The following is a 14,436-nucleotide window of genomic DNA, read 5'->3' on the forward strand; positions in this document are numbered from 1 at the left end:
CTCCAGCACATCACTTGCTTGCACTTTCCGGACCAGGTAACACCGATTTGTAAGCCTGACACTGGCTCACTCAGGCCTAAAGCCCTTTGCAGGCAGGGACCGCGGGTCCCTTTAGTGTAGCAAAAACTGGGTACTAACATTTATAGGTAAAGTTGATCCAGGGAAAATCCGATTGCCTCTTGGGGGATCAGGAAGGAATTTTTTCCCCTCCTGTAGCACATTGGAGCATGCTCTGCTGGGGTTTTTTTCCTTCCTCTGCATCAACTGAGGGTATAAAATTGGGTATATTGGATTGTACGATATTTTTTATTTTATTTATATAGCGCTGGTAGATTTAGTGATCTACCATCTGATAGGTAAATTTAGTGAATTGCTCGTTATAGGACGTTAGATTTGCCTCTGTTCCAGCTTGGCTGACGTTGCGTGTGGTTCCACATTGTGCCGGTGGGTGTCATTGTCGCCATGGGCTGGTGTTGGAAAAGCAACGTGTCAAAGCGTATGGATGCTCCTCTGTCCCGGAGATAACTCGGTGGAGATGGTCCTCCGAGTTGCATTCTGGGAGAGGGTATTTATGGGACAGACGCCATGTTTTAGGGGTCTTTTCATTCCACCTGCTGGCCCTCCTGGCCGACAGGTATGCGTTAAGAGTACCACCTCGTTATCCTCCGTTCCGGAGGCCTGCGTTGCTGTGGCGCGTGGATGGGCCCAGAAGCCTGTCTGGGGCCTACCACAGCAGCAGAGGAATGGTCCTGAGCTGTCTATCCAGAGTGAAGAAGCTGGACAACCGAGGAGATCCCAGGGGAGGACCCGTCATGGAAGGATCATGCAGAGTGCTGGTCTGGAGAGCGGCCTGGTGACTCGGTTGGAGGACGTATCCTGAAGTAGTCTTATTACATGGTACTGCCGGGTTGGCTTAGAGGTCCAAGTACTGTGTCTGACATTCATCGTGAACCAATACATCCTGTGGCAGAGGATCGTACGGGTTTATTTCAAGCAAGTCTGTGGCAGAGACTTTTGTTCGTGCTACGTACTGGTTGCTAGGCAACTGAGAGAGGCCTATCCAGGCGGGCAAAGATCGTGTCCCAAAAAAGGGGATCGCATTCAATTACAGTATTCAACTTTAAAGGATGTTCTAAAGAAACCTAAAGAAAGGTATTTGAGCTTCCCTGCAGTTTTCCTCATGCCTCTTTCCTGCTACTTCCTTCGTTACTTATTTCAATAAAGCATTGAAAACGTACTCAAGTGTTGGTGCTCATCCAGAGGTAAACTCAACGGAACCCTAGACCCGGTGCTGGTGAAACAGAGGTATCGAGAGTAAAGGTAACAGCCCGCTTAAACCAGCAGCTCCACCGAGAGTTAGTGCTACATTAATTATTGTTTTTAAGGTTGAACTGGATGGACTTTTTTTTTTCAACCTGACTAACTATGTAACTATGTAAAAATGTAGAAAGTCCCAGTGCTAGCTGTCCATGTGGTTACTGCTCCCAGTATCACCTCTTCAGGCCCTGCCAACTCTCCTGGCTGCAGTTGCCTTTCTCTACTGCCCGTGCCACCACAGTCCACTTCACTGGCTCTGCACCCATCCCAGACTGCAATCTCCCAGTCTTCTCAGGCGTGCCTCCCCAGTCATCTCCTGACTGTTTGTCACTCACCAGCCCACTTGGCTGTGACCTGTTGTTCCTCTCCTGGGGACTTTGCCTGGCAGTGCTCTCCTGATGTCCTCTCTTGCTCCCATGTCACCTCTCCAGGACACCTCTGTGTGTCATGAAAAGGGTCCTGTCTGCACTCGAGCCCCAGGCCCATGGTCACCCCCCTCAGACTGGGGAGCTCCCTCGAAGGCCACGACAGCCTAGCACTCCGTCTCCAGCTTCCTCCCAAACAACTCCCCCCCAGCTGGGCTGGCCCTGGGTATTTAAGGAGGCCTACCCCCTGCCAATCCAGATTGGGGATTGGTCAGGGCTTCTCAGAACACCCCAAGCAGCTCCACCTCCCTTCTCCACCACTCTTTCCAGAAAACACCAGAACCTTCTGGAAAGAAGTAGGAGGTCTTGGTGAGGCTGCCTGTCAGCTCTACTCTGAGTCACTCCCAACCCAGATCAAAACTGTTGTGGAAATTTTATTAAGATGTATTTAACCACTTCCAAACCGGCACTTTCCCCCCTTCCTACCCAGGACAGTTTTCAGCTTTCAGCGCTGTCGCACTTTGAATGACAATTACACGGTCATACAATACTGTACCCAAACTAAATTTTTATCATTTTCTTCCCACAAATAGAGCTTTCTTAAGATGGTATTTAATCACCTCTGCGGTTTTTAATTTTTGCACTGTAAACGAAAAAAGACCGTCAATTGAAAAAAAAAATGAATGGGCACTGATAGGCGGTACTGATGGGCACTGATGGCGGCACTGGATTGGCAGCACTGATGAGGAGCTACTGATGGGCATTACAGAGTGGCACTGATTGGCACTGTTGTGGGCACTGATTGGCACTGTTGTGGGCACTGACAGGCATTTTATTATGGGGACAGGCTGGCAGGTGTTGGGCACTGACTGGCACCTTTCGATGGGGGCTGTGCTGATTATCAGCACTAGGGATGAGCCGAACACCCCCCGTTCGGTTTGGAAGAGAACACGCGAACATCATTAAAGTCTATGGGACACGAACATGAAAAATCAAAAGTGCTAATTTTAAAGGCTTATATGCAAGTTATTGTCATAAAAAGTGTTTGGGGACCCGGGTCCTGCCCCAGGGGACATGGATCAATGCAAAAAAAAGTTTTAAAAACAGCCGTTTTTTCGGGAGCAGTGATTTTAATAATGCTTAAAGTGAAATAATAAAAGTAAAATATTCCTTTAAATTTCGTACCTGGGGGGTGTCTATAGTATGCCTGTAAAGGGGCGCATGTTTCCCGTGTTTAGAACAGTCCGAGAGCAAAATTACATTTCTAAAGGAAAAAAATTCATTTAAAACTACTCGCGGCTATTAATGAATTGCCGGTCCGACAATACACATAAAAGTTCATTGATAAAAACGGCATGGGAATTCCCCACAGGGGAACCCCGAACAAATTTTTTTTTTTAATGCGTGGGGGTCCCCCCAAATTCCATACCAGGCCCTTCAGGTCTAATATGGATATTAAAGGGAACCCCGCACCAAAAGTTTAATTAAAAATGGCGTGGGATCCCCCTCAAAATCCATACCAGACCCTTCAGGTCCGGTATGGATATTAAGGGGAACCCCATGCCAAAATTAAAAAAATGGCATGGGGGTCCCCTCAAAATCCATACCGGACCCCAATCATTAGTAAGACATCATCTCCACCAATCATTAGTAAGACCTCATCTCCACCAATCATTAGTAATATCTCATCTCCACCAATCATTAGTAAGATCTCATCTCCACCAATCATTAGTAAGATCTCATCTGTACAAATCATTAGTAAGACCTCATCTCCCCCAATCATTAGTAAGACCTCATCTGTACAAATCATTAGTAAGATCTCATCTGTACCCGCACCCAGGCCCTATGACCCCTTTGGTACGTAATCCTGACATCCTGCCAGGCCTTGCCTTAAGAGATCTGCACAGGGAATCATGCACAGCCCCCATCAGGGCACACCACTTCTTCCAAAATGGTGAACTCCTCCCCCACCAAGCCATGGCAGCCAAACTCACGGAATACAACATCCCCTTTTACAAGTACCTACAATTAAGACACTTTTTTACTGACGCCAAATCCATCTCACTGTGGTACCGAGAGCGTACACCCTTCGAATTGCTATGTGAGAGTTCAGAACCCCAACGTCATGTGATCTCTACTGTTTACACATTCTTATTTTCAATTTGCAAAATTAAAGATGATAAACTTATCCGTCGTTGGGAATCAGAACTGTCTATAGACTTAACCTCCACTGAATGGGAACGTATACACAACCATATTCATAAGGGCTCCATTAATGTATCCACCCAGGAAAACAGATACAAAATATTCACCAACTGGTATAGGACACCTGACAAGATCCACAAAATGCACCCCTCGGTCCCCCCGACATGCTGGCGTTGCAATGCGGCGCTTGGCACCCTCATTCATATCTGGTGGGAATGTCCTCTTATCATACCGTACTGGACGGAAATTCACCGCCTTATCACCCAAATTACCTCTTACGCCCCAGACTTCACTCCGGCCCAATACATGCTCCATCACACCTCCATGCCCCTCTCCTCCTACAAAAAATCCCTTACCCTACACCTTATCAATGCAGCCAACCTCTGTGTCCCGGTTCACTGGAGGAGTTCCACACCACCCACAGTGGCTGAATGGTTCAAAAGAGTCGATAGAACGGCCGAGATGGAAAAACTCATTTACCAAGCAAAAGACAATCCCACAAAATCTAATACAACATGGGCTTGCTGGTTACACTTTAGAGTTTCCTCGACGCAGATCATTCCGCCCGGTGACCCAACCTCTCCGCCATGATCGATACTGATCTGTCACAGAAACGTCATAGTGTCTGGCTGATTGTGCCCTCCCTCCGTCCATACCCTTCCTCCGTCCATACCCTTCCTCCATCCACACCCTTCCTCCATCCATACCCTCTCTCCGTCCATACCCTCCCTCCGTCCATACCCTTCCTCCATCCACACCCTTCCTCCATCCATACCCTCTCTCCGTCCATACCCTCCCTCCGTCCATACCCTTCCTCCGTCCATACCCTCCCTCCGTCCATACCCTTCCTCCGTCCATACCCTCCCTCCGTCCATACCCTCCCTCCGTCCATACCCTTCCTCCGTCCATACCCTTCCTCCGTCCACACCCTTCCTCCGTCCATACCCTTCCTCCGTCCATACCCTCCCTCCGTCCATACCCTCCCTCCGTCCGTACCCTTCCTCCGTCCATACCCTCCCTCCGTCCATACCCTCCCTCCGTCCATACCCTCCCTCCGTCCATACCCTCCCTCCGTCCATACCCTTCCTCCGTCCATACCCTCCCTCCGTCCATACCCTCCCTCCGTCCATACCCTTCCTCCGTCCATACCCTTCCTCCGTCCATACCCTCCCTCCGTCCATACCCTTCCTCCGTCCATACCCTCCCTCCGTCCATACCCTCCCTCCGTCCGTACCCTTCCTCCATCCATACCCTTCCTCCGTCCATACCCTTCCTCCGTCCATACCCTCCCTCCGTCCATACCCTCCCTCCGTCCGTACCCTTCCTCCGTCCATACCCTCCCTCCGTCCATACCCTCCCTCCGTCCGTACCCTTCCTCCGTCCATACCCTCCCTCCGTCCATACCCTCCCTCCGTCCATACCCTCCCTCCGTCCATACCCTCCCTCCGTCCATACCCTCCCTCCGTCCGTACCCTTCCTCCATCCATACCCTTCCTCCGTCCATACCCTCCCTCCGTCCATACCCTCCCTCCGTCCATACCCTCCCTCCGTCCATACCCTTCCTCCGTCCATACCCTTCCTCCGTCCATACCCTCCCTCCGTCCATACCCTTCCTCCTTCCATACCCTCCCTCCGTCCATACCCTTCCTCCGTCCATACCCTCCCTCCGTCCATACCCTCCCTCCGTCCATACCCTTCCTCTTACCCAATTGATCCTCACCGATCATACTTAGGTGATCTCCACACCCTCTCAACCTGATACCAACATAACTCCTTCGCTATTCCGGCAGGAGCACACACCCTAACGGTTTCTGGTCTCCTTACTCCCCCCCCCACTCCTAAACAAAATATTATTATTACGGAGCTGCCTCTCAATCATATGGGTACCGAATAGGTTTAACACCAAACACATTACTACACATGGCCCCCACCCATTCACAGTTAGAACCCTTTAGGGGTGAATGGGTTTAAGGGTGGCTTTGATTGGTACCTAACATTACCCCGATTGGACCCCTACCCCCACACCAACCCCTTCTCCCCCCACATCAACCCCTCCCCCCACACCAACCCCTCCCTCACACGGAGATGCTTAATGATCCTTAATTAGGGTATTCCCGCTTTACCATAGGAATACTTTACTGGGTCAGAAATTCACCTCCATCACTAATACAGAAGTGACCTAGTAAGAGGCTCAGTTTGCCGTATTTTGAACTTGTTCTTTCATTTCTGCTTTATTTATTGATTGTATGACTTATTGATTGTATTAACAGCTTCTGTTTCAATGTATACCCGATAACTGTGACTTTATGTATATCTGAAAAATTTTAATAAACATTTATTGAAAAAAAAAAAGATCTCATCTGTAAAAATCATTAGTAAGATCTCATCTCCACCAATCATTAGTAAGATCTCATCTCCACCAATCATTAGTAAGATCTCATTTCCACCAATCATTAGTAAGATCTCATCTCCACCAATCATTAGTAAGATCTCATCTCCACCAATCATTAGTAAGATCTCATCTCCACCAATCATTAGTAAGATCTCATCTGGAATATGAAGTTCAGTTTTGGACTCCAGTTCTCAGAAAGGATATCGGGAAACTGGAGAAAGTGCAGAGAAGGGCAACCAAACTGATTAGAGGCATGGGGGAGCTCAGCTATGAGGAAAGATTAGAGGAACTGAATTTATTACCTCTTGAGAAGAGGAGATTAAGGGGGGATATGATCTCCATTTATAAATACATAAGGGGGGGATATGATCTCCATGTATAAATACATAAGGGGGGATATGATCTCCATGTATAAATACATAAGGGGGGATATGATCTCCATGTATAAATATATAAGGGGGGATATGATCTCCATGTATAAATACATAAGGGGGGGATATGATCTCCATGTATAAATACATAAGGGGGATATGATCTCCATGTATAAATACATAAGGGGGGATATGATCTCCATGTATAAATACATAAGGAGGGATATGATCTCCATGTATAAATACATAAGGGGGGATATGATCTCCATGTATAAATACATAAGGGGGGGGGATATGATCTCCATGTATAAATACATAAGGGGGGATATGATCTCCATGTATAAATACATAAGGGGGGATATGATCTCCATGTATAAATACATAAGGGGGGATATGATCTCCATGTATAAATACATAAGGGGGGGATATGATCTCCATGTATAAATACATAAGGGGGGATATGATCTCCATGTATAAATACATAAGGGGGGGATATGATCTCCATGTATAAATACATAAGGGGGGATATTATCTCCATGTATAAATACATAAGGGGGGATATGATCACCATGTATAAATACATGGGGGGGGCTCATGGGAGGTAAGGGGGAACTCCACTACACCTCATTTTACATTTGAATACATTTAGAATGTTAATTTTATCTCTTTGTATCATGGCGGTGGTTACACATGGAGCTGTGTTTGCTTTGGGGTGAACATTATTACTACAGAGACAATGTTCTTACCTGTATGAGAAGGATGAAGGTGACTGCAGACATCAGGATGACATTGTGAGTGGGACACCCCGAAGAGCCGACCACCATCTTTACACCCTGGAATATAGGGACACAGGTGACACCAAAGCCTAAAGAAGTCCTCCAGATTTAATCACAATACGTAACCAGTTATCGCTGTAGCACCCTGGTATTTAGGCACGGTTGCTAGTAAATTTAGTTTGCCAGGCGGTAGTCGCCCTGGTTAATTGTTAGAAGATCCACTGATTCCTATCTAGTTCTGCTGCACCTTCTCTCTTCTGTCTCTAGGTGGCATTATACTGGTGACATTAGATAGACAAGAGCCTAGCAAGGTCAGGTTATGAATGGATGGGGTGTCTCAGCCAATTGGCTGGGGTTTCTTTAGTCCCTTGGCCTGCTGGGATTGCCTATTTTTTTGGGTTGAGTCAGGTGATCAGGGTTCTGTGCCACCTGGACAGCTGTCTGGGTAGACGTGTGTTATGCTGCCCCGGACTGCTAGGCCAGAATCCTGAGGCCTATCCTGAGGACATCTGGCTGCTAGGCTGTCTGAGGGCTTATCTAGAAGCAGGAGAAGCAGCACGGGGTTGGGACTGCAGGATTGGAGTCCAACCGAGAGTAATGGTTCAGCCGCATGGTGAAACAGTTGTGGTCAGAGGTGGAGGAGAAGCTGTCGCCACTAAGGGACAATCCACCTTATTACTGGAGACCACTGTGAGTAAGCTAGAGCCAGTACCAGAGCAGTCTTATCACCAGCCAGGGACGGTGAAAAAGTGGGAAAACTTCAGCAAGTGGGACACCAGAGGTGACGCTTGAGGGGCATCAGTGATTGCCAAGCCAGGGACTTAGCGGGTCAGCAGGGTTGATGATTGAGGAGTATCTGTAAGTGCCAAGCCAGGGACCCAGCAGGGAAGCGGGGGTGAAGCTTGAGGAGCATCAGTGAGTGCCAAGCCAGGGACCCAGCGGGACACCAGGTGTGCGCTTGAGGAGCATCAGTGATTGCCAAGCCAGGGACCCAGCAGGGAAGCGGGGGTGATGCTTGAGGAGCATCAGTGAGTGCCAAGCCAGGGACTTAGCGGGTCAGTAGGGGTGACGCTTGAGGAGCATCAGGGAGTGCCAAGCCAAGGACTTAGCGGGTGAGCAGGGGTGACAATTGAGAAGCATCAGCGATTGCGAAGCCAGGAACTTAGCGGGTCAGTAGGGGTGACGTTTGAGGAGCATCAGGGAGTGCCAAGCCAGGGACCCAGCAGGGAAGCCAGGATGACGCTTGAGGAGCATCAGGGAGTGCCAGGCCAAGTACTTAGCGGGTCAACAGGGGTGACACTTGAGGAGCATCAGTGATTGCGAAGCCAGGAACTTAGCGGGTCAGTAGGGGTGACGCTTGAGGAGCATCAGGGAGTGCCAAGCCAGGGACCCAGCAGGGAAGCGGGGGTGACGATTGAGAAGCATCAGGGAATGCCAAGCCAAGGACTTAGCAGGTCAGCAGGGGTGATGCTTGAGGAGCATCAGTGATTGTGAAGCCAGGAACTTAGCAGGTCAGTAGGGGTGACGCTTGAGGAGTATCTGTAAGTGCCAAGCCAGGGACCCAGCAGGGAAGCGGGGGTGACACTTGAGGAAGATACTGAGTTATGGAAGTGTAAGAGCTCAGGAGATTCATTGGTGATTGGGTCTGAGAGTCTAGTGAGAGACTGTATTGTAAGAGAAGAACTATTCTGTGTTGCCAATAGTTAAGTACAACTACCTTTAGTGACTGTTACAAGATTTGTTGCCATAGGAGACAGTGGTCCTACATATACAGAAGTGGTATCCGGCTGGAGGCCTTCCCCTGTATAGCTGTCTACTTATAGAAGTCTCGGAGAATGCCAATTACTATTGCATCTACCTAAGGGTGTCCTGGCCCTAACCCTCTCTTCCCACAGTTCTGTTAAGTGACAATAAATCTCTTTTTCATTGTGTCTGGCGCCCATCACACCTTCTTGCATCACACCCATCATGCCTTGTAACCCACTCTGCAAAGCTATCCCTGACTCTACAGGTCATCATTAGGCCTTTGGGGGTCCGGGACCTTGCTACATCAGTATTACTTTCATCAGAAGGGGGCAGCCAATGGCAGTGCCTCCCACCCTGACAAGCTTTGTGCCGGTGCTCCTCTCTGTGCTGGTGCTCCTCTCCTCAGACACATTGGTAAAGGAAAACACCGGATATGATTGGACTCTCCTTACTGATCAGGATATAATCTATAATCTATCATACACAGGAAAGCAGAACTCCACATACCTCAATACAAGATAAAGAAAAGAAATATAAAAAAACAAAAATTCTTCACAACTTAATTTCAGCACAAACTCAACAATAAAAGGTGCTTATCCCTTTAAATAGAAGTGAAAAGTTCATAAGTGAAATATCTGATATCGTTAATCTTATCAGTATGATTTGCCATCAGGTGACAAGAGTTACACTACCGGGAGTTTATAAAACAATACTCACAAGTATTTGAGAGAAGAGAATCATATAGTACTGCCGCATGCCAGCCAGCAGGCGTGATGACGTCACTGGAGCCTCAGGGTTAGGATTAATGGCACCCTACCATGTTTGTTCTCATGTTCCTTCTATTTGGGAGCTCTGTTGGTTACTCTGGATGCTGGTGAATGATTTTGGCTGCATTGTGGCTCAGGGAGTCGGTCGCTCTTTATATGCTGCAGATCTCTTATAACTTGGAGATCGAATTCATCTTATTCATCTTGTGAAGAGTTTGGGCACTTTGGGGGTGTGGCACACTGAAGCCGGGAGTTTGGGCACTTTAATGGTGTAGCACAGTAAAGCCGGGAGTTTGGGCACTTTGGGGGTGTGGCACACTAAAGCTGGGAGTTTGGGCACTTTAGGGGTGTGGCACACTGAAGCCGGGAGTTTGGGCACTTTGGGGGTGTGGCACACTAAAGCCGGAAGTGTGGGCACTTTGAGGGTGTGGCACACTGAAGTCGGGAGTTTGGGCACTTTGGGGGTGTGGCACACTGAAGCCGGGAGTTTGGGCACTTTGGGGGTGTGGCACACTAAAGCCGGAAGTGTGGGCACTTTGAGGGTGTGGCACACTGAAGTCGGGAGTTTGGGCACTTTGGGGGTGTGGCACACTGAAGCCGGGAGTTTGGGCACTTTGGGGGTGTGGCACACTAAAGCCGGGAGTTTGGGCACTTTGGGGGTGTGGCACACTGAAGCCGGAAATTTGGGCACTTTGAGGGTGTGGCACACTAAAGCTTGGAGTTTGGTCACTTTGGGGGTGTGGCACACTGAAGCCGGGAGTTTGGTCACTTTGGGGGTGTGGCACACTGAAGCCGGGAGTTTGGGCACTTTGGGGGTGTGGCACACTAAAGCTTGGAGTTTGGTCACTTTGGGGGTGTGGCACACTGAAGCCGGGAGTTTGGTCACTTTGGGGGTGTGGCACACTGAAGCCGGGAGTTTGGGCACTTTGGGGGTGTGGCACACTAAAGCTTGGAGTTTGGTCACTTTGGGGGTGTGGCACACTGAAGCCGGGAGTTTGGGCACTTTGGGGGTGTGGCACACTAAAGCTTGGAGTTTGGTCACTTTGGGGGTGTGGCACACTGAAGCCGGAAGTCTGGGCACTTTGAGGGTGTGGCACACTGAAGCCGGGAGTTTGGGCACTTTGGGGGTGTGGCACACTAAAGCTGGGAGTTTGGGCACTTTGGGGGTGTGGCACACTGAAGCCGGAAGTTTGGGCACTTTGGGGGTCTGGCACACTAAAGCTGGGAGTTTGGGCACTTTGGGGGTGTGGCACACTGAAGCTGGGAATTTGGGCACTTTGGTGGTGTGGCAAATTGAAGCCAGGAGTTTGGGCACTTTGGGGGTGTGGCACACTAAAGCTGGGAGTTTGGGCACTTTGGGGGTGTGGCACACTGAAGCCGGGAGTTTGGGCACTTTGGGGGTGTGGCACACTGAAGCCGGGAGTTTGGGCACTTTGCGGGTGTGGCACACTGAAGCTGGAAATTTGGGCACTTTGGGGGTGTGTCACACTGAAGCTGGAAGTTTGGGTACTTTGGGGGTGTGGCACACTGAAGCCGGGAGTTTCGGCACTTTGGGGGTGTGGCATATAAATCACTTATATGGACTGGACTTTTGGCACAATATTTCACTTCTATTTAGAGTGATATACATCTTCTATTGTTGTGATTGGCCTGAAATCATTCACTTGCTACTTTCCACCTCCCTAAGTTTGTCTCTGGTAATCAAGGAACCTTCACGGAGCTGTTTGGGAGATTTGGATCTCAGAATGTTCCCCTATTTCGGTTTCACATTGTTGTCTGTGTGTATATCTCCCTCCCTATGCGGTCCGTCATCTGACGTCACTCATATTAGTGATTTGCACCAAAACTGACCAATTTGTTGAACTGACCCATTTTTCCTGATGCAGCGCCGCCCACCACAGCGTATATGACAAGCAACCCATCACCAGAGCACATTCCAGGTGTTGCTCGGGGACACTTCTCCATGCACAGCTTATGGAAGATGATATATTGAGGTACTTGTTGGGATCAGCACATAATATGCTGCAAACACTTCCTAAGAACATCATACCTGCCCACTGACTCCCTGCAAGCCTGATTTTACCTTTCAGCTGAGGTGTAACAGAAGAATATGTGATCAGTTATGGGAGGAATACGGGAGTGAATGGTGTCCTTCTATATTTGTCTGGAGTCTCTCACTAGAAATCCTTGCCTGAGATGCCTGCAGGGTGCTCAGTGCAGTCTGTGTATTGCAGGATACAGAGAAATGGATTGCTGGGACTTGTAGTTACTCACCATCATGAAGAGCGTCCTCTACTGTAGAAGAAGTGTTGTTGGATGTGTATAAGATCTGAAGTCTGGTCCTTGGCTGCACAGATATGACGCCTGTCCTTATAATAGACTGACATAGACAACTGCGAAATGTTTACCACCAGCTGCCAGTATTATGCCGGATCCCGGCAGGATATCGCATTACACCGGGACTAGAACATCACACGGCTTTCAGGTCATTTCCAAGTTTATTCACAAACTAATTCAAGTCAATCCCTATTGGGGGAGATTTACTAAAACTGGAGAAAATCTGCAGCTCTGTGGAGAAACCAATCAGCTTCCAGGATTTTTAGTCAACTTTTCCTTGAATAAGCTGGAGCTGATTGGCTACCATTCAGAACTGCACCAGATTCTGCACTCTCCAGTTTTAGTAAATCTCCCCCATTGCTTCTTCTGGGCTCTGTACATCACAAATACTATTTTCACCATTTTCACCCTTTGTCACATCTCAGTGCTGCTGATCTCCAGAGGCCTCTTTGCTGCCACTTCCTGTCTGCAAGAATATGTTCCTTCATTTATACTGAATGTCTGTTTGTAAACCCGAGGAGAAGGAATAAGAAGCTGGTACCACGTGGGTTGGAATAAAACTGTTTATGGTGGATACTATCAAGACCACTTATCTGGAAAATAAGAACCGTACCTTTAATGTGCACTCTGCCCCCTTGTGGTTGTATCTGATATGACGCCCCCTGTGTTACTATGCATATAATATTACTATCACTCTGCCCCCTTGTGGTTGTATCTGGTATGACTCCCCCTGTGTTACTATACATATAATATTACCAACACTCTGCCCCCTTGTGGTTGTATCTGATATGACGCCCCCTGTGTTACTATGCATATAATATTACTATCACTCTGCCCCCTTGTGGTTGTATCTGGTATGACTCCCCCTGTGTTACTATACATATAATATTACCAACACTCTGCCCCCTTGTGGTTGTATCTGATATGACGCCCCCTGTGTTACTATGCATATAATATTACTATCACTCTGCCCCCTTGTGGTTGGATCTGGTATGACTCCTCCTGTGTTACTATACATATAATATTAACGTCACTCTGCCTCCTTGTGGTTGTATCTGATATGACTCCTCCTGTGTTACTATACATATAATATTACCATCATTCTGCCCCCTTGTGGTTGTATCTGATATGACTCCCCCTGTGCTATTATACATATATTACCATCACTCTGCCTCCTTGTGGTTGGATCTGGTACCAAGGAGGCAGAGTGACGGTAATATTATATGTATAGTAACACATGAGAGTTATTCCAGATCCAACCACAAGGCGGCAGCATAACAAGTGTTATCTTCATATTTTCAACTGCGCATGCCTGAGCCGCCATGATTTATTATACCATATGCAGTGGTCCTCAACAAGATGGCGGTGTTTCGTCAGGTTCAGCGACCCATCAGAATGTGTAACTTAAGTGACATTCCGTCGCCGCCATCTTAGTACACCCAGCACTCCTCTATAGTAAGGATACACTGAGGAGGGGGAATGCGGACATCTTGTTACAACCACCGGAGTTTTACATTTTACACTTAATTATAACAGTAAAGTGAGTTTATATAGTGAAATACAGGACTTAGAACTCCGTCTGACTGGTTAGATGTTGAATTAAAAGCAGCAAACTTCTGTCATATTAGCAAACCAGTGAGATCCGCAGACTCGCTGCTGCTTTTAAAATTCAACATCTAAACATTCAGACGGAGATCTAAGTCCTGTATTTCACTATATAAACTCACTTTACTGTTAAAAATAAGTGTAAAATGTAAAACTCCGGTGGGTGTAACAAGATGTCCGCTTTCCCCCTCCTCAGTGTATCCTTACTACGGAGGGGTGCGGGGTGTAGCAAGATGGCGGCGACGGAACGTCACTTCCGTTACACATTCTAACGAGTTGCCAAATCTGACGAAACCCCGGTCCTCAATAAAATGGCGGAATAGTCGTCCTGTAGAGCCCAGTTCTCGTAGCTTCGGGGTCATTATGTGAAAGTAATCTCCATTCGTGTCATTTTCCCTATAACAAAATAATGTCCGGCTCCAAGTCTCAGAAACATTGTAAACTGTCCAATTAGATTGGTGGGGGCGGAGCCTGACCACTTTCCCCGCCTTTATAAACCACGGCCGCTCGGACATGGTCACGCCCACGGCACAGTGATTGGTGCTCCATCTAAAC

General features: G+C 48.1%; 1 protein-coding gene across 1 annotated transcript in view; it reads right to left on the minus strand.

The window, feature by feature from the left end:
* Positions 1-12,355, minus strand: part of ART1 (ADP-ribosyltransferase 1) — a 29,233-nt gene extending 16,878 nt beyond the window's left edge. The window contains exons 1-2 of the mRNA XM_073617697.1: positions 12,214-12,355; positions 7,397-7,483 (exon numbers count right to left, since the gene is read on the minus strand). Coding sequence (XP_073473798.1) covers positions 7,397-7,483; positions 12,214-12,219 — 93 coding nt within the window. The 5' untranslated portion in view covers positions 12,220-12,355. The remainder of the gene's footprint in view (positions 1-7,396; positions 7,484-12,213) is intronic.
* Positions 12,356-14,436: the final 2,081 nt, after the last annotated feature.

This window comes from Aquarana catesbeiana, linkage group LG02 (assembly GCF_042186555.1).
Source record: "Aquarana catesbeiana isolate 2022-GZ linkage group LG02, ASM4218655v1, whole genome shotgun sequence".
NCBI lineage: Eukaryota > Metazoa > Chordata > Amphibia > Anura > Ranidae > Aquarana > Aquarana catesbeiana.